The following is a 24,647-nucleotide window of genomic DNA, read 5'->3' on the forward strand; positions in this document are numbered from 1 at the left end:
ATGCAGCTTTAAATCAGGAATTACCTCATTAAGAAATAAGTTAGTGTATGATTTCTCATCCATTACTGTACAGTACAGTACGTACACACAGACCCACCATAATTATAACCAGCACAGTCATTACCATCCTGATCACTGTCGTCATTTTAGCTGTCAGCAGTTGAACCACTATTTTTTTTGTCAGTATGAATTATCAAGATCTCAACCTAACCCCTGCATTATAAAGTGTTATTCTTCCATAGGCCAGAATCCCGCCCCACCCAGCACACACACACATACACACACACACACACACACACACACACAAATCCTCCACGAGGGAAATTCTCTTATGTGATTTCCACTGGTTTCGGAACAGATTAAACACCCGCACTCAGGTCTCGGGTCAGTACCGACAAACTCTACTGAACAAACATTCCACATCCGTCTGACAGCAGGGCGGACCTGCTGTCAGTCAGAGAAGGGTGGAAAAAAATTACAGTCACATCATTTGGATTGTACACGCAGTAGGAGCTTATGGATACACACACGTTAGCTTCACCGTCGCACAAATACATTTGCAGGGCCTCTGGATTTAAAGAGGGCACACGGATGGTTTTGGTGTCTATGTCCTTATTACATAACGTGTAAACTAATTTTCTTTGTGAGCAGGTAGGTTAGTTTTTGGCGCATTGTTTGGTGTTCAGTGAACTCGTTCACTCCTTTGATCAGCTACTATCCAGACTGAGCTGTCAGGTGAAGGTGAACCAGAGAGAGATGAACTGTATCCAGCAGCCACTGACATCAGCAGGTGGCTGTTTGCAGTTATTTTAGTTTTACATCTCATATCTCTCCAGTCTCTCTCTCCCCTGTGTCCTATTAATTTTCCTTCATTGTTCCCTTTTTTTTAAGTTTTATTTTTTCATGTCTTTATGCTGTACTTTCACATTAGTCTTTCAATGTTTCTCTGTTTTCTTCTGATTCTTACTTACTGGGTTTTATCTCATTATCTCTTTCCTTTCTTTTATCGGTTCTTTGTTTCTCCTTTCTCTCCTTTTCACCTCACTGCACACTGTGTGAGAGAGACAGCTGTGTGTTGTTTGCTGGTTTCTGTTTGTGAGTGCACATCTTGCTGTTAATTCTTGCGTGAGCATTTGCTCATAATCTGTGTTGTGTGCTGTGAGTTGTTTATGCTGTATGTTTTCTGTACCTATATGTGTGTGTATGGTATGTATGCCAGCCAGCTGTGGAAATAAGCAGGTTACAGCACCTTTGCAGACTTTTCTTACACAGGAAGTGGATAACTGTGGTGGGGCTGAATACCAGCATCAAAAACAATTCACCACATGAAACATCCTTTGTTCTGTCAGCTGTACTTTTCTATCTGTCAGCATTTCTAGAATATAAAGAATTTGCTTTGTTTTTATCATGATGCATAAAAACTAAAGTTTTGTTTGTCTTTGGACCCCGGAATCATGAAACACTCAGACTATAAAGAAATCTAATTTAAATGCACGCATTTCAAGTTTTCTAAGCCCTTGTATCACTTGCAAAAGATGATGTATTCATAAAAGCTGTTTTACCTGTCTGGAGTTTATTTTCTTTTGTATTTTAAAGATTTGTGTTTCTCATTAATTTGTCCTTTAGTGCGCTATAAGTGTGGCTTGATATGTCTTGGCCTGACAATAAGATTGTCTTCATTGCATGCCCTGTTGACACAACAGTCATGCACCCCTCCATCACACTCCAGCTCTTGTCTCTTAGTGTAAAGTCGGGAGAGGAAAACCAACACACAGTCTTAACTCTGCCAATCCACTCCCCTCCTCTCGTTTCGCCGTCGCTAGGCAGCCCTCTTTTTTCTGCACCCTCTTTCTCTTCTTCCTTTCGTGCATCTGAAAGGGGTCAGTGCCTCTGCATGATGGAACCAGAGGGCTAAAAGTCTTTGGGCCAGACACTGGAGGAGTCCACTACTAATTGCTCTCAGCGAATCCCCAACCATTGTCCCCCACTGGGTTTCAATTTGAATTTGAATGGAGGTAGCTAGCTGGTGCTGAGAGTGTAAGGTACACAAATGACTGTCACTGGGAATGGATAGCAGCGCTACAGGGATTGTGAACTTGTCCCCTAAATAAGCACTGTTGGCTTTTTGGCTCTGCATAAGTTACGGTGTGTTTGCTCTAGCATAAGCGCCATATTGATGTACGCTTGGCTGAAGTAGTATTGGGATTGAATGGGAGATGTTTTGAGGTGGACATTTTGTCAAGAGGATTTCTTTTTGGCTTCGGCGAGGAGGTGCTAGGTTGTTCTTTGCCCTTTTGCAGTATCACATTACATCACTAGACACAGGCATAAAACTGCTCTACTTTATCCTAATACTTTTTTATTCTTAAACGTCTCTAAAACTCTTGATCTTTGTCTGGTAGGCCACTGTCAGACAAGTTCAATTTACCCTTCAAGAGCAAAAGCTAAGTCAATACATCCAAAAGAAAGATGGAAACACACTAAGAAAGACTGCCCAAGTCTGCTCCGACAGACAGACAGACAGCTGAACAAATTGCTAGACCTCCCCCTCCCTGCAGTTCACTTGTTCCTGCTCTATGGAGGCGAGGGTCCTGGTCCGTGTCCCCCTCTTCTCCTGCTCCACTAGTGGTTAATTGAGCCCCTGCCAAGCCTCGCCCCTTTATTACCTCCATTTGTCAAAGCCTGCAGGCCTGAATGGTGCCAGAGACCTTATACAAATGAAGAGCCTCCTCGCCTCTCCATCCCTCTCCATCCCTCCATCCCTTTATCGCTCTCTCCATCCATCGAGAGCAAACAGGTTTGGCCCAGGCCAGTTCAGGGCAAACACTGGCTCAACAAAGGCAGTGGCTTAATCAGGGGGTGTGGGCAGGTGGCTGATGTTTCCTTGACACCTCTAAGGTCAGTAGCACTAAATGTCACTGTGATAGATGTGATGAGCTTATTTTATGGTGGCCACCTCTTTCGCTCCACCAAAAAGTGACCCAAAAAGCCACATGCATGCTAAAAGAGCATCTTGGTTTTATTGTGGATTAGTCAAGACCTTGTAGACCTCTAAGCAGGGGACAGGTGTACAGTGGGAGGTATTGTATGGCGCCAGAGTCTGTCCAATGTGAGGCTGTCATCAGCACATGTGCTGCTGCCATCCCGCAGCCTGCATACTGCAGATAAGAGCAGCTATTCAGCCACGCAGCTAGCCATTCACTATAGTCATCTTTGTTTGCCCATGCCAGAGACAGACCTGTAACGTACAGAGAAAGGCATGGGAGGGGGCAGGAGCTCTTACAGACAGAACAAAATACAAGGAAGAATGACAGAATGAAGAAAACACCAAATGAAAGAAAGAGAGTCGGTGTGGTACCATATGGAATCGAAGCTAATAGGAGACTGTTTGTCTGTGCAGCGTGTGTCGGCTGCCACACAAACCATATCAGATTAACGCAAAATTAGAATTAGAATTGAAGTCGGTCCAGAGTTTCATAAGACCCTGCTGTGGCCGGCTAGTTCTTTGTGGATTTTCTTCTTGTCTTAGGTTATGGTCTAAAGGTCCACTTTGCTGGGTTTTTTTTGGTTTTTTTTTTACCTGAATCCTGCTACTACGCATACAGTACCAAGACGTTTTGTGTCTTAAGATCTTAACCCTTTAGGCTTTGGTAAAACTTAACCTATCTTAAAGGTGTCATCTAATGAGAGTGCAGATCTTATAGAAGTGCATAAGACCTGTGTCCATAGCAAGGACATTTAAATGTTAAGTTTTTAAACTCAGAAAACTTGAAAAATTATCTTTTTTGCTTACTACTACTTTTTTGCTTACTTGCTTACTACATATTCAAAATACTTTTGTGCCATCATGTAGGGTCAGTCAAAATAATGAATATCCCCATATTAGTACAAGTGTATTATTGTTATGCACCTGTTCTTCCATCTGTTCTTCCATCCACATAATTAGCTTGTTCAAAATAAGTTTTTTTTTTTTTAAGTGTTTTTTTTTGTGTGCATGCGCCAACCATGCATGCAGCCTGTTGCGGTTGCTCCTGCTCATTTTCTTATTTTCTCAAATTTGTACTTTTTAAATGTTTACTAATAACTTATTTAAACTGCGCCCTCTCTAAACTTGCTAGTAGAAGGAGTTTTTTTTCACCGTCGAATTACAACTTTCATTCAGGTGCCTTTCTGAGTGCTATCATTCCGCTACGCTACCGTTGCGCAACAACTCCAAGGTCGCATTGTTTACACTAGGGACCAGCTGATCGTGATGAAGCCGGCCAGCGTGGTGACCAAACACCGGACTTCCCCTTAGGAATCAGGAGGAGGACACACAGAGGATGTAGAGGAGGAACAAAGAAACAAGGGAAGAGAGCTGGGTCCAGACAACAGAGACTGATGGAGAAGAGGATCTCCCTTCTATCATCATGAGTGAGGTGAGAAAGATGGATGAGCTAACGGCCCTAGTGAGGAATCAGAGGGACTTCCGTGAGCCTGGTGTTATGTGTTTCACAGAGACATGGCTACAGGAAGATACACTGGATCCTATCGCTACCATCGACGGAGTCCCACATGCCATCTTGGTTGTTGTTTACATCACCCCTCCACTAACCAGGCAACCGCATGTGACGACATCCACTCCGTTATCGTGAGACTCCAGACGCCGCATCCCATCCTCATGATCTCTGGGGACTTTAACTGGACAAGACTCTCCCCACTTTCACTCAGTTTGTGCACTGCACTAAGAGAGTAGACCGAACCCTGGACCTGCTTTATGCTGATGTTAAAGAGGCCTAGCGATGCTATCTTGCACATTACTTTTCCACATTTACATTTGCACCTTTTTCTATTCACTTACAGTGTAGTATTATCATTACTATTTTATAGTAGTTTTTACTTATTTACTTCCTCTTTCCTAACTGCATGTAGTGCATTTATAACGAAGAAATTTCCCTGTCGGGATCAATAAAGTTTTTCTGATTCTGATTCATAAAAAAAAAAACGGATGGCATTTAAAACACGTTCTTTGTCCAGTGATTAGAAAATATATCAAAAAGATGCAGCGGTTACGGCTGCTGCTGATAGTGCTGCAAATATCGGCGAGCGTGGCTCACCGGCACGGTAGCGGGTGGTATGATACAGTCAACAGCCAGAAGCTGAACTTAAACCCCCATTTTATCACGCTAAAATATTGTTGATAGTTGTTACTTTTTTTCTTTGGCAAAATTATAGATAAACATCACTGAAAATAATTGACTGTCTGTAGGAAAATGATAATTGCAAGGGTAAAATTTGTTATTTGTAAAATATTAATACCTCTGTAAGTACAGTTAATATGCAAGATTCACCTCATCTTAATGAAGGAAATATGATTTCACTGTGGACCCTTTATTTCACTATAGGACCCAATAGCAGCCCCTATTTTTTTTAATCTAGCTAACTGTTAATATTTTTAAACGTAACAGAATTCAGAGTCTGAGCAGAGAAGAATTCAGTGGGAAATATTAGTACCTGGAACAATGGTGCTGAATCAGGAAAAATTGCTTAGACATTAAAGCAAGTATCAGCTGGCTTTTAGCGTACCACACTCTAGATTTAAGTTCATCCTCTCATGCATCATCCATTGATCTTTCTTTTTCCCAGTTGGGCTGAGACATTGTGTCATATGTGCCTGTCTTTTCCATGGGTGATCCACCCTCGGTGCTTTTGAAGTTCAAGTTCATCACCAGGATCCTGAAAGTTCATGTCCAAGTGCACAAAACATCAGGATATTCTCGTGGTCGTAAAACGCTGGGAGATGCCTGTGACACACATTTGTATGTGTCTGGATGTGGATGTGGCCGACAGGGTAACAACAGCTACACTTAAAAAGTCTAAAAAATATTAATCTGTGATTAAGAAGTTAATTCTTATAAAATTTCTTCTACAGTAATTAGGAATCTTTCTTTTTCACCAGCAATGGTTTATTTTTTACTGGATGGACTCTCTAAGACCAGTTGTTTTGGTTTTTGTGTTTGCTCTGAAAGGGCCTTAACAATTGGTTTAACAATTAGGCTTTTTTCTCATACTGCCTCTTTATATTTTTGAAGTATTGGGACTGGCATTTTTATTACCAAAAATAAGTTTGCTTAGGCTTCACTGATTTAAACTCTTTTTTTTTGTTTGTTTGTTTTGTGAAGTCATAACGGCCTTCACAAATCTGCAAGCATATTATATCTATATTTGGATGCATTGTACAAATGCTTGTGCAAGTATGTTAAATTGTGTGTGCGCACATGTGTTGTATGTATTTGTATTCATGTGTGTCTGCGCATGTGTCTGCTCCACCCGCTGGGGTGCCTTGCCCTGGTTCATAGGTCTTTGTTGTGAACGCAGAACCATGAGTCAGGCCTGTGGGAACAAGCCCAGCTTCTCTCCTCTCTCTCCCACGCTTTCACACTCATCACATCCTGTGTACCTCTGCTTCACCTCTGATGATGGAGAGGTGGTGTGTAGTGAACACTGCTGTGGAAAAAGTCACACACTTGTGTAAGGGTCATCAGACCCTGAGAAAAAGGATGTGCATGTGATTGCATGTGTGTGCAAACATATACACTATTACTGTTACGATTGACTCAAGGTGATAATTTTGTGCTGCTCCTGTGTTGTACAACAACCCTGCCTAACATTGCTATTAATAGGCATTGAGTAGACCGATGTATTGTTCAATATAGACTCCATAAAGATAGAGATTAGGGGCTAAATAGAAAAATAGACACAAAAAATTAATTCAGCCCAAATTTTCTCCATCTTATATTCACTTAATTGTAGACCCATACTGAACTAAAGTGAAAAAATATGTGTTAATAGTAGTTACATGTACACTTTGTAGTATTGTGTAATATCTCTGGTGTGAACATCATGTGTATAATCAGCCATATCAAATGTATAATGCTGACAACCACAAAAAGAGACATTTAGTCTTTTTTGTGATACTCTGCAAGTGTCAATATGGCCTTAACTAGGCCCTTATTATAGTCTCTATCATGTCATAAAATCGTTATCAGGTCAAAAATACAGAATATATATATCACAACTATAATGATGTACATGTCCTCTCTTTCTGAGTTGTCATTGGCTGCAAGGTCATCTAAGTTAGTGTGGTACCTTGGCTCCCACGAAGCCTTGCCAGTGTTGTACTTTTCTCCCAGTCTCAATCTGGCAGTACCCAGTGATCCCCATCCAGTGGGTGCCATCTGGCTGGCTGTGCCCCAATCAAAGAGCTCATTCTGGAGGTTAACTCAGCAGCAGCAGCAGCGAGATGGGGGTGGGTGTGAAGGGCAGAACCACGCAGCCAGATCAGACCCAGGCCAGGGGGCTTTGAAGCCCCTCACCCTAGCCCACAGACAGGGGGTCTGGGCCAACCAGCCAAAGCCAGAGAGAAGGAAAGAGAGAGGGAGAGAGAAGGGCCTTTATCAGCTAACCAGAGCACAATTGTGGTGTGCAGTGTGGGAGTTGGGGGAGTTAACTCTTTGTATAGATGAATGGATGAATAGAAAAGGAGGGCTGAAACACTAGCATGTCCCCCTCCTCAGTAACCCACCCCCCCTAAGCTGGATCTCTGTATGTTTTAGGTCGCCCATCTTGGGGGCCCCAGGGCCCCTCTCCATGGACAGACCGACAGATACCATCAATTACCAAGGCCAGCCCCTGGCCACCATATGGCCGGTGGCTGTATAGGAAAGAAGCCTGTTCACTTCACAGCACCAGCCCTGCATATGCTGCAAGCCAAACCAGCAGAGATGCCGTGCAAATGGTGTGTGTCGTCGTGCGTGTGTGTTATGTTCTTCACCGGCATAGTTTTGGCTAGTGTTACAGGGCCGCCTAAGTGTCAAGGGGTCAGGATTGAGTTACAGGATTTGAGTTAAACGTGGGTGTGTGTGTGTGTGTGTGTGTGTGTGTGTGTGTGTGTGTGTGTGTGTGTGTGTGTGTGTGCGTGTGTGCGTGCGTGCGTGCGTGTGTGTGTGTGTGTGCTCTTATACATCTATCTTTGTGGGGACCAAATTGAGCTTTAGACCTTGAAGAGAGTGAAGAGAGATTTTATTAAAATTAGAAATTTTTGTCTGTCCTTACTGTACTTTCATCAGCAGGTTGTTTGAGTGTTTAGACTCAGTTTTGGGGTAAAGATTAGAATTAGGTTTAGGTAATCTACACTGTTAGACATTGGAATACATTTTTACATGACATTATTTTATCCCCAAAAGTTCGGGTGAGGCTAACATGACTGATATGGCTCACCAGTGTCCCTTCACCAAACTGTTTGCCACCTTCTCTAGGGTTGTGAGCAGACTGTCTGCAACAATTAATGTGAACAGTACTTGTGTGAGTCACACTTTCACCCTTGTATCCTCAAGCACACAGGGAGGCCACGCTTGAAGTTGATGAATGTAGGACAAAGATGCACATGGTGTCCGTTAATGCTCTCACATGGGCTGCATGTCGCCATTGCAGAGCACGTTTGTTGTTTTTATAAGGCATTCATCAACAAGGAGCTGCATCGGTAGTGTGGCCACAAACAGCAATGTCCTTTGCAATTTTATAATTCTTGCAGTGGAAAGGTTTGCAGGTGCATGCATGAGATTGCAAAGACCTGCACGAGAACCATGCAGCGGGCCTGAGCCAAAACACAAGTGGGTATCTTCCAACCTAACTGTATTTTAGTAAAAAAATTACCTCTGTGTTTCCCCTTGCTGAGCCCCATGGGTAGTTTGCTTATAGGTTTGAACCTGGGACACAAAATTTGCAATAAACACACATACATTCTACTGCCCGGGCAAAGATTTGGCTTCATTTGGCTAACTCAGACTACTCTGTGTGTGTGTGTGTGTGTGTGTGTGTGTGTGTGTGTGTGTGTGTGTGTGTGTGTGTGTGTGTTTGTGTTTGTGTCCAATATGTGCGTATGTGGGTGCACAACTGTGATTCATCTTTCAGCTACCAGAGGCACCATCTTCTGGTGACAGCCAATCTATACACATGATCAGACACCTGTGAACCACCCAAAATAAAAACACCTACAGTTTAGAAGTGACAGTCAAGCTGTCTTTCTGCTCTGCACTCCAATGTCTTGAAAAGGACAAATCTTCCCAAATTCACTGTAATTTAATTAGATTTGTCTGTTTGAAATCAAACTGCAAGTGGAAAAGAAATCCTACTCTTGCTGGTCCGCCTCCACTCACTACATGCCCATTAACAAAAAACACATTGCCTTATGGGTGGGGGATGGAAGGACAGAGTTTAAACGGGAGAGAGGGAGAAAGAGAGAGAGAGAGAGAGATGTTTCTGTTTGATATATAATGTGAGAAAGAGCCAACAGCAAAACAAGGAAACATCTGGGTGATTAATCTTTTGGGAGGGAGGAAAACAGGGAGGCAAATAGTACCAGCCAGGATAGGCAGACATATTTGCACACATGAACACACACTCAAATATGCATCCACGCACAAACAGCTGGGAGCCAGAGACAGTGATCCATGTGAGTCACAGTCTTCATTAATATTTTATCAAAGACTCTTTGACTGAGGCTCCAGTTGCATTATTTTGTTCAAAATATTAAAGGAGACTTAACTATAACTACTTTGGGACCCGTTTGTTACTTAGGAACTTGTGTCTATTCTCTCAAGTTTCTTTTAATAGTCGGTTTTAGTCTTTAATTCCCAAGAAAGTATTGTTTTCATTTTTAAACCTCTACCCAAAGCACTTTTACAGGGAACATATGCTCTTCTCATTCATTCAGTAACACACATTCACACTTAAGAAGCTGCCCAGTACAACCACAGCAGTTACACTTTTTGCAACTGTGCTTAACTCCACTGGAGCAGCTGTGGGCAAAGCACCTTGCCTAAAGGAGGGAAAGTGTTACTCATTCACTTTCCCCCACCCAAATTATGCCTTTCTTGGGATTTCAACCACAGACCTACTTATCACAAACCAGCCTCTGTAACCTGTAGGCTACTGTAGTGTTAATAACACAGCACACAGGGTCACTATAGACTTCTGGTGGGATGTTGTGACTCTGGTAAATCAGCTCTTCTACGCTTTCGCCAGTATATGTTGATGTTGGTACTTCATTGGGTTCATTATTTATTCATTTTGTTACAGTGAATGCTATTGGTGTTTTTCAGTGCACAGTATGAGGTAAATTTGCATCGTTTCACCTCAACACTAAAAGTAAATCTATTAATCCAGACTGCATTCCATTTGCTCAGCATATGTTTACATGTATGAGCCTGTAAAGAAATTTTAGTTCACATTTCTTTACAGCCTTGGTACATACAGTTTACTGCAACGCATAGGCAGCTAAACTGTGAAGTTGTGCAACAGAGGCTTTTTCATTCCCTCAGGCCCTGGGTTATGAATCCTCAACGAAGGACAGGGCACTGCTGTTTACTTGAGCGAAAGCTGACTTACTGTCACAGTAACAGGCAGCAGCATAACAACCCGAGTGGGGATGAGTTGAAACTAGCACATTTTTGCTGCCTCACAACCTGATGAGCTGGACGGATAGACACGGAACATCTGCTAAGCTTAGCAATATGTGCACTCACAAGCACACACATACAAAGACGCACACATACATACCCAGCAGGGCCCCAACAAGGGGTCTGATCCTATTGTGGTCTCTGCAGGTGTCCTGTGATAGGCACACACGCTGGCAGCATGCATGACCACACACACACACACACACACAAATTCAGTATGCGCCAGTGACGTTGAAGCTCAAAAAACATATAGCCCGTCTCACGCACAGTTGGTACTGCGATACTGTGACCAGCCTACATTGGCACCATCTGTTGTTCAGAGGGAATTTATTTTACAACACAAAACAAGATTTGACATGTAAATTACTGCCATTTTAGCAATATCTTCATATCTGCATTATGATGTAACTTCAGAAAAGAACAGAGGGATTGTTAAATGCCAGTGCACTGATTGTGTCTGTTGTTTGCATTTTTGTGCACGTTTTTAAATATTAACCACCATAATACGAACATGATGCAACGCTCATTCAACAATTCTGTACCATTCTAATTCACATTATTATGGTTCATTTTATTTTTCTCAACTGCCAGTCCACAGCATGTAGAAGTTCTTTTGCAAGCCGTGTTTATAGTTGGCAGGAGGGGATATAAACTGGAACACACACATGCACTCACACTAACAGATACAGAAGTGCACTGACCCCTGAAGTAATACACATAGTATATCAGGCTGTGCATATGTTTATCAAAGAGGGATATACTGAAAAAGAGATTTAAGTCTTCTAACACTGATTGACAGCAAAATATTTTTTTCTTTCCTCATACACACACACACACACACACACACACAAACACACACATGCACACACATGTATACACACACTCATTGCTCTGTTAGTGGTGGCGGATAGCCAGTCTGAAGTCAGGGCCCGGACCCATTGTGCTGGGGTTTTCCACTCAGACACATTGGCATTGGAGGGCCCCGCCAGCCTCATGTGAACCCTCCTACAAAACCAGATTGAACACACAGACATGCGTTCACGCACAAAAACACATGCACACATGCACTACACAATGTACTACAGAGGTTTACACAAAGTATAATTAGAAAAAGCACCTAACAAAACACATGCACAGAGGCAGGAAGTGCAGCCAGTGGCTCTTGGCTGCCAGTTCAAACCTCTCCTGTTCGTCATGAGACCAGATCCTTTATGAATGTCCTCGCTCCAATTCAATGGATATAGAGTGACAGACAGGCTGCCCACTCCAGAGAAAGGGGCATCTGTAGTCGTGTGTGTGTGTGTGTGTAAAGCTTAATCCAGGATGTGCCTTGAGTAGTGCTCAAGCAGGAATGAGCATTGTTAACAGTTTTCTCAGGTCCTGCACCTAAAGGCTTCTCCTTGCTAATATTTTTTAATTAATTTATAATTAATGTCTTCAATTCAGTTTTTGCCTTACTTTTATTTTATCATTCAAAACAGTAATATAAACAGTACAAAAAGTGTTTTTGTGTGTGATTTCATGGTGAGTTGGTGAATAGATTGTTTTGTGTTTTTCTGTTTGGCTTGTTTGTGTCTTGCCTCTTCAGTAGCTGAATTTGAATATTTAACAAACAAGTAATATGCTCACTCTTTAGCCTGTTTGCTTATTCTCAATACTTCATATCACTTTTCCCCTCGGGTTTGCTTTGTTGCTGTTGCCTTGACATTCATATTAAGCTGGGAACACACTGATATGAAAGGCTTATTGTAACCCTGATCTTGCCATGACGGCTGATTTCAAGACTGTGGACTGTCTGCACCATCCATCAAAAATCACGCCAGGTCACCTTGGATAATCAGTGCTGGTTACCTTGTAGTGTTCAAGAAATTCAGGATTCAGTTCTCACTTTTAAATGAGGCCAATCAACCCCTTTATATTCATATTAAACATGTTTGATTTGTGCAATTGGAATCAGCACAAATCTGAATGTGAGCCTGTACTTTGAGCCGACTACAATCATTTTATTATTATGTCCAACATTATTATAACCCATTTACAGCTTCTATTAGGCTAAATAAACTTGACAAAAGCTTCAGCATTATTTTGCTACTTCTTCATTTTCATTATTCTCATACTCATTAACATCATTATTATCATTGTCAATAATATCTTTACTGTCAATACTGCCACCATTGTTTCCATTGTTATTCTAGACAACCCCTAACCAGTTCCAACCAGAGCTGATAGCTGCTGCAGTTAGTAGCTACAATAACTCTCCCACAGCCAGTGAGCTGGAAGCAGTGGATGTGGACCTGAAATCCCTACTTCCCCTCCTCATTCCCATACCGCTTTTTGTCCCATTCCTGTTGTGGGGACAAAAAGGGATCCATCCGGTCACACGCTGTGCAAAACCACGCAGTTAGGTCAAGGGGATCGCTGCTGGCTGCGACCATGCCAGATTGTTATCACTGGATAATCCCCTCTGAGAAGAGGCAATGACACACCGACTCTGTTATTCTGTGACACTACAGATGATCTTTTTACAGTAGAGCTACACATAACCCTGTTAGAAAGATATATATATTTTTAAGTTACTTGGAGCATTGCATTAATAATCCACACAGCAACTCAGACTTCATCCACAGAAAACCCACGAGAAAGATATCCAAGTGTACTCTAACGAAGTATTACACTGGATTATTGTCAGCATGAGATCAGTGAGAATGCCTGTGCAGGAACGTCAAATCACCCATAATTTACATGGCATGTTTCAAGCAAAACTGCGAAGTGCACATGTTACAATAAACTGGAGACATACTGTACCACACAATCTAAAGTTGTGAGAAGGTATGCCTTAGGCTTTGGTCCTCTGACACTAAAATAGACACTAAAAGAAACTTCTCCAGAAGGTTGTAGTCCTGGTTTAATGAAGAACTAACAGGCCAGTATCAACAGAGGGATCGGAAAGGGACATACCTTACAAGACTGTCAGAAATATATTCAGGTACTGAGCTATCTAGTGATCAATTTTAAAGTCTATGCAAAGACAAAAAAATGAAAGGACTTAAAAACAGGCAAAACTGCTTTTCGTCCTGACTGGGCTAGCACATGAGCTGTTTCATTTAGGATTATACGCAATTTATCTAAGGCTTATTTTGGTTAGACCAGAAAAGATGGCCTTCCAGGCTAATAGTCTGCTTTTCGTAAGTCTGCTCATGACAGTAAAGGCTTTGCACTAAAAATATTACAAAAAAATATGTAATCTTGTTACTACATTGTAAAAGCATTAATGAAACTGAATTGTATAAAAGGAGCAAAGAATATTGTTTGTTGTGTCATAAATATTTGTTGCACAGTTTATTGGTGATCAGGTCCGTGCATCTGTGCATGAACCTGAACGCTTTTAAGATAAAGGAAAAGACAGAGACGTGACAATATGTTGCACATACACATTGACAAAAAGAAATGCATCACTGTTGTGTTGGCATGAAGGTGTGTAAAATAACATAGCTTAAGCAAGACATGTGACAGTGGAAGGGGTTACTGCACTGTGGGCCCCATAGCGACAGACGAAGAGAGAAGGATCCATATCATTGTCCGTATGAACTGAGGCTCCCCTGGGCTTGTTGCTTTAAACAAATCCCTGCTCTTCCTATCTCAGTCACAACACTCCCACTGCTGTAGTGCTGCAGCTCTGTGTGTGTGTGTGTGTGTGTGTGAGAGAGAGAACATGTGAGCTGCCACCAACGGCAACCTCTGTTTGTGTGCGTGTGGCATGACTGTGTGTGTGTCTGTGTGTGTGTGTGAGCGAAATCAGTTTCTAGTGACAGAGAGAGACAAAGTAGGAGAGATGCACTTATGACTGGGAGTCTGTGTTTGTTTTAAAGTAGTTCAGAGTTCAGTTGGATGAAGCCCAAAATGACATTACAGTAGTTTTTGTATCCATTGCATTTGTTTTGATCTAGCACTATGTTGAAGTAAAATTTTCCAAAATTATTTAATCTCATGTTTGTCATGACCCTTTTAATGTTTGTCGTCTCACATTCAAGCATTTATCAAATAGATATTTCTCTAAGTGCTCATCTTCTATAACCTCGCCTCTAAATCTACTAACGAAATTGTGCTTATAATGTCTCGGCTAATTAGCATCAAACTAAACTAGCATGAATGCTTCAGTTCCAATGCAAATTCCCTTTCCTGGGTCTTGCCCTGGGAGATTGTACTACGTGGCCTGAGTGAGCGAACCAAAGCGAAGCCACATATGTCTTGCATTTGGACATTAAAGCCGACTATTATGAGATTAAATCAGGGACTTGTGATATTCGGTTCAAATCTCAGCTCCCACCAGCCCCAGTCACGCAGAGGGAACTTTCAAACTGATATTATGTTCAGTTTCTGCCAAAGCTTCACAATCAACCACAATGAACAGGAAGTGAATAAAGGTGTTTTGTCTTGAATTGTAGCTCAGATTGATTTGGGCCCTGGGGAAGATTCAACTGATACTGTGAAACTTTTTTTAAACTGCAGGTTAAAAGGGTTGTAAGCCTAAAGATAGAGCCTTTCCACTGACATAGTCTCATACAGCACAAGAATACACGCACGTTTCCCTTCCTCAGTAAAGTTAGGAAAATGCAAATATCTTCCTTTGAGAACCAGCTGTAGCTTACTATCTTTTGACAACATCAACTTCTCTGTTTTTTCTCATTGGGTCGTTACAGTTGACAGGGTGACAAGGAATGACTGGCAGGCAAATTAAACTGTTTAACTGTTTTTAAAGCCGAAATATGCTGTCATGTGTGATGGATTATCATGAAGAGTGGCCACAAGCAGTGTGCTGATATTGGATATTAACGTTTTTCTCGCCCACTCCCTCCACTGATGAGCCTGGGCCCTGTAAAAAGCCCTTTTATTATGTGGTGAATATTGTTACATGTACGATAAAAATCCCAAGGAGGGGACAGAAACCTGCAACATGTTAGTGGAGACATCTGAATGAGCAAATGTGCTTATGTAGTATTAGTGTGTGTGTGTGTGTGTGTGGTAGCATTTGGCTATGTATATTTTTGTGTGTCATGTCTTACTCATACATATACCTCAAGTTTCCTTCCCCGTATCAAACCTCCTGGTGCCTCTTTCAGTCAGCATGTGTCTATAGTGTGTCTGTGTGTTTGTGTGTTATTGTATGTATGTGTGTGTTTGGCAGAGTGGAAGCTGTCCTGTCCCTGTCCTGAGGGCCTTTAGGTGATGAATGACCTTCAGGCCCACTAGTGACAACTCGGCTCCTAATGACTAACTGGCTGACTGACTGGCCTTAATGGAGAAACTGCAGAGCTCTGGGAAGGCATGGAACACAGGCATGCGCGCGCACACACACACACACACACACACACACACACACACACACACACACACACACACACACACACACACAGAGCACAGGGTTAATTGTGACATGTATCCTTACATTAAACAAAGGACACATGCATAAACACACACTATTATTGTACACATTACACATACTGTAAGGATGGAAATATATTTCTCTTCTCTCCCTGGTGAGAGAAACATATGACAGAAGTTGTTCCTATTTATCACTGACACAAGGTCTGATTGTATCATATTACTTTGGCCAAAGCCCTGATGTTTGGGAGTCTTTGAATTTGATCCTAGATCAGATCAGTAAATGTGAACGACAACAAGTCTTTTATTTTTTTTTCCTAAGTCCATATTTTCCTTTCCAGCTCAGAGTCCTATTAGGCCCTTCCAAAAAAGTTGGAGAGGGAGCCTGGGGTGGAGAAAGAAGAGGGAGAGAATGAGAGAGATGGATAGAGAGAGAAGGGAAAGGAGAGGCAAAAAGGGAGAAAGAAATAAACTGAGAGCGCGAGAGAAACAGTCCGGTTACTGCCTTTAGTCAGCCAACTGGGCTTGGTCCAGTGGCTAGGGGTTCTGGAAAAAGAAGCCATCATCTGCAAACCATCATCCAGTGTCCACGCTTGGACCGGCTTTCAGCACCTGTCACCCGTCCCGTCAGTGTGACAAACTCAAATAAACATCCAAAATTAATCACACCATTACCACTGAACCCAACAGCTATCTTCCTCTTGCTTTTCCTTTAAGGAAAGAACCAAAAAAAATCATCCCCAACAAGGGATTCCCCCCCTCTTTTATGTTTTTTCTTCTTCCATTCCTTCATTTATGTTTAATTGTTACAAGGCACGTGTGTGTTCATACGCAAAGCTTTCAGAAGTTTGGGTGTGGTTTACAAGCTATTTAGTCACGGTGCAGTGAGGTAGGGCAGCGCAGTTGGTCATTTAAAGACTGACTTTCTCCCAAGGTCTTTTTACTCTTTGATGCATTGTATCAGCTTAATCATTCTCTTTAGAAGACAACTGTCTTGTGGTGCACACAGCCTACAGGATTTATTTGGAATTAATTAAACTAGTCAACTGCCAGTCTTGCCAGTTTTACACAAGTGGGCTGCTGTAATATGCACCAGATGAGGCCAACATGTTATAGGGTGTGAATGTGAACTAAACACTTATCCTCGACTGATCCACCTGGGATGGAGCTGTTGAATTATCTTGTTTTGTATGTGAGCATGAATTGCAACCTTAGTGAAAGTTTCAAAACAAAGTGAACTTATTGAGAAGCTACAGTGAAAATGTTTAACTAACTAAGGAAGTACCTGTATTGTTAAAGAGAGAGTTTTGGGGATTTGTGGAACAATAATGTGTGATGGTTTAATCCATTAATCCAGCCTAGTTATCCTGTAATGCAAGCTAGCAGTGTAGCTCTAGGGATAGTAATGTTGTTCTGCCGGTTGGTTGGTTGGTCCACCACTTTGGTCATGACTGAAATATCTCAGACACTGTTGGATGAATTGACACAAAATTTGGTAGATAAATTCATGGTGCCCAGAGGATGATAATCTAAAGCTATCACCCGGCAACATTTAAAATTGTTCTTACAAAAATAATGACATTCCCATCAGCCTCGGCTGTCCTTTTTAAAAAAAAAAAATGCTAATTAAGCATGCTAGCATGCTGATATAAGATGGTGAACATGATAAACAGTATACAGTGCCTGCTGGACATCACCATGTTAGCATTTTCAGCATTAAGCTCAAGTACAGTCTTACGGAGCTGCTAGCATGGCTCTAGACTCTTCTGGTGTGTCTACACAGAAAGCATTTCAGCTGCATATTTCAGTCGTCTGTGTCACACGTGTCTGTCTGGAACAGATACGCGCCTTTTTCAATCAGTCCAGCTGTCTACACAGGCTGCGTAATGGCTTGCGTTTCACTTGCTCGTAAATGCGACCTGATGTGTATTTTTACACTTCAAGTCTTTTCACTTCTGTTTAACATGCGCAGCTACAGTGATTGTGTGTTTGGCTCTGAGCACTGCTAAAAATGCTGCTGACCTACACTCAAAACTGTGCCTGAACCCCACCAGTGTAAACACAGATGCAGCACAGAAGCTGCTGCTCATGCCATGCCTCCTGCGCAGACATAGCGTTAGTCATGTTGGAATGATGTGACAGCCATTACCTACAGGTATCTTTATTGATTTTGGTGACCTTAAACAAATTAAAAAATCAGTCGTCTTTAAAAATTCAACACTTATGGCCTGGACTACTACAAGTAGGAGGAGGATCAAGGATGGACTTCATCCAGTGTCCACATTTGGACTGACTTGAAAGCATGGAGGATCTTGAAAGACACATAACAATCACATTTGAAGGGCTTTGAGTTTAAGATTCACTAAACCAGCTCCACTGACAAGAGGGAGATTGTGGGAAGGTGAGGTTAATGTCGTCTTCATTTTCTTCTGTGGAGCTCTGGCCATGGCAAAGTCATCGAGGACTCAGAGGAGATTTCCTACGCTTCTTACCGTATTCTGACTGACTTAGTTCTTGTTGGATCTGTCTCATCCTTGACTGATAGCAAGAAATTCTTACACAAGAAGGGAAGAGAAAAGGAAATGAGCAGCTTCAACAGCCATTCTACCTTCAGTGACTTAGAACAGTCATCAAAGATGAATGCAAGCCCCAAAACGACAGGGATTCCAGAATAGGGAAAACTCTGAGGTTAAGATTTGTGCTGGCAAGAGGGAGCAGGGAGCCTGTACAGCACTACTGTTTGTTGACCAAACGGAGGCTATACATATAATTTTTGGGCCAATTTGGTTTTTTTTTCATTGAAAACCAAAACAAGTTACTTTTCTCTGCAGTATAGTGTATTATAGGCTATAGCATATCTCCTGCTGATAATTGTCATCTTTTTCATGTTCCGAGAAAGATCCCCTTTCTGTTGATTGAATTTAGAATTCAATTTCTATATTTAGACTATTTTGATGGGGGAAAAAATGCACTCGAAGGTATGTTGTACAGCCTAAATGTTATTTTAAAGCAGGCCAAGAGCCTTGTGTGTGCAGTCTTTGTGCAGCCGTGTGGTCGTCTCTCTTTGTACTGTATTGTATTGTATTGTGTAGTTTTTCTATGCTGGGTGTTTCCACGGTTTTACTGTGTTGCAGGTGTGTTTATGGTGCAGCAGGTGCTGCTTGCTTCCATGCTGTGCAGCGACGGAGGGAGGTTGTCATGGCCAATATACGAGAGAAAGAACCTCTCACACATGGCACTGGTATCGTAGGCCTCTGGAAAATCCATTTAAACACTCACACAGCCTGACACACAGCTCACAGGGAGTCCTAAGACATGCACATAAGTCACATAAATACACAAACGTATGCATGCGGAGAAAACACATGTGGATACAAGGAGACACTTTTTTTTCACATTCACACAAGCACACACATATAGACTGAATCTCAGATACTGGCTTGTTTAATAGATGAAAGAAGCCGAAAGTCAATTTGCTTGAAAAAATATACAGTGAGGATGATTCAGTGCATTCTATTTTAGGGAGGATGACAAATGTCTTTCTGTAAGTGTGCATGAAAATCAAAATAGCCTCCATCCTCTGTTTAAATATGGAATAACTTAACCTCTAACTGTACAGTTTGCCACATCAAATTGCCCATCATTTAATGTGAATAAATAAATGAGCCAGTTTTTAAGTTGTAAGTTATAACTACAAATTAATACAGATATACTTACTTAACTCTTGTTGATATAGTAATATCCATCAGTCGTTGCATCAGACAGGACGCAGAGCTCTTTCTGCCTTTTTCTGTCTGTTTTTTTTTCCTCTGTCTCTTTCATTCAATGTCAAGGTCACTGCATTTAGAGTTTTCTGTCCTCTCTGTAGGGGGCACTCTCCCTCTTCTTCCCTCCCTTCCACTGTCATGTTTCTGTCAATCCATAAGTCCTTGCTCTCATTTTTCTTATGTTTTTTAACCTTATTTTCTATATTTCTTGCCATGTATTTTTTTTTGTCAAGTTTTCTGTTCCTCTCTCGTTTTTCCTTACTCTGTGTCACTCACACACAACACCAGTGTAAACAGTAGAGGCATTTTTGTCCGCATGGCAAGAGGTCTTGTTTTCAATACAGCTAGGTTGCATTAGCAGACAGTGGAGCATAGTATGAGCATCTCTCATTGACATAAGGGACATGGGGGTTGCCTGAAACGGGGAACCTATGCAACCCCTCCCTTCCCATTCACTGACACACACACGAACACACTCAACCTTTGTTCTTGTAGTGTGAACCCGGGCCTATTTTCCCGAAGCAGGACTGTTGACCCGTCTCTTGGCTGTTGTGTCTTCCACTCAAATAAATCTGTAGCTCGTTATCACAAAGCAACAAATATTTACGTCTACCCTAAATCTCAGAGAAACATTCTCATGGCCTCCCTGATTGGTTATGTCATCCGCAGTCGTGCTGTGCCAGCACAAGTTCATTTTTAGTCATGAATCATTGTCCAGTAAGACTCCTTTACTGACTCCCCCTTTGTGCCCATGAGGCTTGTGGGTAATTACTATATTTACGTCCTGGTGGATGGAGCCGGGCTGGCGGTCACCTGGGTAGCTACACAGGTATTCCTGTCGTACTGTGTAATTTTCATTTTATACCAGGGGCAAGCTAAATATTTGCATTCCACTGCAGGATGAGCCTCCCCCGCAAAATGCGACCTCTCTCACCATATTAAAGTTCCAATGGCTTTTTTCCTGGCCCTCTGAGAAAGGTGTTTGTGGCCCCCCCAACCTGCCTTTACACCATCTGGTGATATCATGTTTAGGGCGTATGTGAGATGGTGGAAACAAAAATGGCTGGGGTGGTGTGTGTGTGTGTGTGTGTGTGTGTGTGTGTGTGTGTGTGTGTGTGTGTGTGTGTGTGTGTGTGTGTGTGTGTGTGTGTTTTCCCATCATGTGTCAGGTGTAGTGGACAACTCCACGCAATGGAGGGAAGAGAGTCACTTCCTCATTTAGACTTTGATGTCGAGACTCATTTCCTGTCTTCACAGTACTAGAAAGGCCAGGGAAGGGGAAAAAGAACATGCTCTTTTGAACGGGCTGCCTTTGTTTTGGCTAGAGGCCTTTCTCATTACATGCAGAATAGTGATTGCGCCAGTTGGGATTGTGTGAGCTTCAAACTCATCAAAGTTGGAGAGACTTCCATATTTCATTAATGTTTGTCCAAGGTTAATTTTACGGATGACTACTGTGACATGGGAAAATATTGTGTTTCAGAACAAATATGTGTTTATTCCACTCCTTGTTAGACCCACAGCTCCTGAGGTACTCAAGGCAGACCAACTTCTACATTTATAACCCATCTGTAAAGAAATATTGAGGCTGAGAATCTTTAACCGGCCCCCGGGGAGCAAACCAGAACATTCTGTTATTGTTTTCTGGGAGGAAATAATCCGTTAACAGTAGGATGCGCTCTGCTGGCTGCCTTATTTATTTCCTTTCAGAAGCAATTAGGGTCCGTTAATTAAGCACATAAAATGCAGGCAGAAGTTGTGCTCCAGGCGTAGCCAGGGCACTTAACCTGGCACGTTTTGAGGAAATGAAATGGTGAAGTTTAATCATTGATTGGAAATGGAAAAGACGCGTCAGCTGGGGAGACCTGGTCTTAATCTGTGAGAAATATACATTTAAACTGTGCTTCACCATAAAGGAAGGCCGTTGGAAACATTATTCATGAGGCAGATTATTCTAAATTAAAATAAGAAATGAAACCATCAAGGTGTACGGGGTAGATTTGGCTACCGTTTCCTCAGGGCCTTCATCAAGTCAAAAGTGCAATATATGATAGATGACACCACCTCGCCAATTGAGAAAAACATGTTATTTTATGAAGTCTCATCAAGTAAATATCCTATGAAGCTGTGTGTTTCCCTTTTCTAGGGAAACAAGGCAATTACCAGTCCTTTTTGAGTTATTGTTAGATGGATCTTGATGTCAAGCAGACCAGGTGACAGATGTTAGTGAGTTTCGGCTTGTCTCTGAGGGTGGACTCTTCACTAATGAATTGTCAGTGCTGCAGTTGTGACAGCCCTCTGCAAAACAGGACCAGAGAGCCCACAGAGCTGCTGCACCACTGAAATCTCAGTGTATCTGTGTCCATATGTGGAGGTGTGTGTTGTTGTGTGTCATGAAGTATACAGTATGTCTGCATGCAAACTGCTTTTGTCTGATGTATTGCTAACATATGTGTGCATGCATTAATAATGGATTGTACATATGGAAGCATGTTTGAGAACATGTTTTGCACCCTTTTGTTTTTAAAGGATATATTAGTGTGTGTGTGTGTGTGTGTGTGTGTGTGTGTGTGTGTGTGTGTGTGTGTGTGTGTGTGTGTGTGTGTGTGTGTGTGTGTGCTTTGTCTGGGGTTCAGCACACCTGTAGGTGGGTGTTCATTACAGCAGGCCTGAGTGATGGCTTGGCCTATGGGAAGCCGTTGTTCATTGTCATCTCCCTTCACTTAATTAGCCCTCACTCACAGCCCAGAGGAGACGAGGAGAAGGGAATGGAGGAGAAGGCCCACTTGTGTGTTTGTATGCGCACATACAAGCATATTTTTAGGATTCTGCTTTGTACTTTATATGGGGGCAGGGGATACACAAGTGTGCACATGTATACACACATACTCAGCCACACACTGTATCTACACCTCCGAACCTTATCACAAAACCACCTGCGCATAATTTTAAAACGGATTAGACTGGCACAGGCTGGCCCTTGTTTCACTGATATGTTGAAATTACACCTCAGTAGTTGTTCTGAAACAGCAGCATAGAATCAAATGTCTCTCTGTTTCCATCTCTATCAGGGACTTTCACTCGAGGAGATTAGCAGTTGACTCATTACTGGAAATGCTAGAAGCAGGCGTCACCGTTGTGAAATGACACTGAACTCCACTGCAAAAAATGTCCATGCCATTGACAAAACTTTTCCCATCTTATAACAGATACATTTTTGGACTTAATACACTTACAGTATGTGTAATGGAAACATTTGCATGAGTGATTGTTGGGACACAAACACTGAATATATACTATACATGAAGAGCAAAGTGTTTATCATCACTAATAATTGTATGCTTAACTTTCCAATTACTTGAAACTTTAGAATTTGTAGTCTGCATTTATTCTTCTCTTAGTTGTAAATTTCATTGCAGAAATGTAAAGATAGATTCACAAGTAAGATCAATTAGATTCAGACTAAAAGAGAAAAGACTGGGCGGGACATTTTTTACAGTGTAGATGCCTTTGCCGGTCGCTCTGTGGCATACGAGCCGGAGTTAAGCTGCTTATTAAATGACATCGCTATACCCCACCTTGGGCCCAGACCCACTTGGCCTCCAGTGAGGAGAGAAGAAAGAGCATGAAAGTGAAATAGGAGCAGTCAAGGAGAAAATAGAGGGAAGAGAGGGTGTACAGTATTTTTTGTAGGGAGAGTATGTGAATAATGAAAAAAAAAAAAAAGTCTATGAAACCAAGCGTGTGGCTCAGGGTGTGTACTATGAATTTTCAGTATTTTTGTCCGTGTGTAAGTTTTTATGTGACTAAAAGAGAAACATGATTCACGTCATGCTTGAGTGTGACTGTTAAAAAGTCTTCACAGTAAAAAAAAAAGATTCACTGAATTAATAACCCATTCAATCAATATGCTACTAATAAGTTTGCAAGAAAACAATGCTCTTTTTATTTACTGTATATCTTCACGGCAATAGATTTTGAAGATTAAGTTGGTTTCATAGTGTATACTGTGTGCATTCAATCTATATGGTCTTCCTCAAGTTTTGTAAGAGTACATTTATTTTATCATCCAGACTTCCTTTGCACTGTTCAGCAGGAGAAAAGTAGAGATTCCAGGGGGAGTAGTGGGTACTCCCAGCTAATAACATTTCATTTAGTGGAGTCAGTAGTATTTCTGCTCTTTGCTCCCTAACGTACACCCATCCACTCCCTTCAACGCTACTCACATGTGCTCTGGCATTGCTCCGGGGCCTGGGGTTGGTGGAAGACAGGGAGGAGGAAGAGGAGGAGGAGAGGGTGGGTGGATGTGTGGAGCAGGCGGACTCCTTTAGCTCCTCTTCGCTTCCCTCTTTCGGACCTGTCAGGCAGGCAGCCAGGGAGTAATGTGGAAATGTGGCTGGCTGGCGTCGACTTGATTAAGTCTGCGCACGTGTCTCTGCAGAGAGGAGACCCCAGGCTTAATCACCCCTAGCCCTGACACTCTCCTCCTCTTCTGCTCTCTCTCTTTCTCTCCATATCTCTTTTTTCTTTCTTTTTCTCTGTGCTTCTCTGCTGCCTCTCCCTTTCACTCCTCCCATTCTAAGGCTGAAGGCAGGATTTTTTTTTTTTTTTTCCTCTCTGCCCTTTTTTTTTTTTTTGCTGATTTTTTTGTTTTTCAGTGCCTTTTTTTCCCCTGCCCTCCTCGCTCCCCTGTGTGTAACTGACTTTTCTTTTGTTTGTGAAGCCCTTCTTTCACTCTCTTTATCTTGCACTCTTTCTCCCACTGCCCTTTCTCTCGCTCTTTCCCTTTTCTTGCACCACTCCCCCAACCCTTTTCTTTCTCTGTTGTTTCTATGTGCATGTTTTCGAGGCAGACTTTATGTGAGTATGTGTATCCTTATCTGTAAGAAGAGCGTTGAATACACACATGAGCTTTTGTGTATGTTTTATGTGAGGCTGTGTTTCCCATAGTGCAGTAGTGGGCTACATACAGCGGTGGACAAGCACCACTTTTGACAGC

The 24,647-nt window shown here is 42.1% G+C and overlaps 1 protein-coding gene across 4 annotated transcripts in view; it reads left to right on the forward strand.

The window, feature by feature from the left end:
- Positions 1-24,647, forward strand: part of kcnq1.2 (potassium voltage-gated channel, KQT-like subfamily, member 1.2) — a 170,929-nt gene that overhangs the window by 72,866 nt on the left and 73,416 nt on the right. Inside the window, exon 14 of one of the 4 annotated variants that reach the window (XM_040132057.1) lies at positions 15,685-15,781. The exons of the other annotated variants lie outside the window; for them this stretch is intronic. Coding sequence (XP_039987991.1) covers positions 15,685-15,712 — 28 coding nt within the window. The 3' untranslated portion in view covers positions 15,713-15,781. Of the gene's footprint in view, positions 1-15,684; positions 15,782-24,647 lie in introns of those variants that run through there. 4 annotated transcript variants of the gene reach the window in all.

The sequence above is a fragment of the Xiphias gladius genome, chromosome 8 (assembly GCF_016859285.1).
Source record: "Xiphias gladius isolate SHS-SW01 ecotype Sanya breed wild chromosome 8, ASM1685928v1, whole genome shotgun sequence".
In the NCBI taxonomy this organism is placed as follows: domain Eukaryota; kingdom Metazoa; phylum Chordata; class Actinopteri; order Istiophoriformes; family Xiphiidae; genus Xiphias; species Xiphias gladius.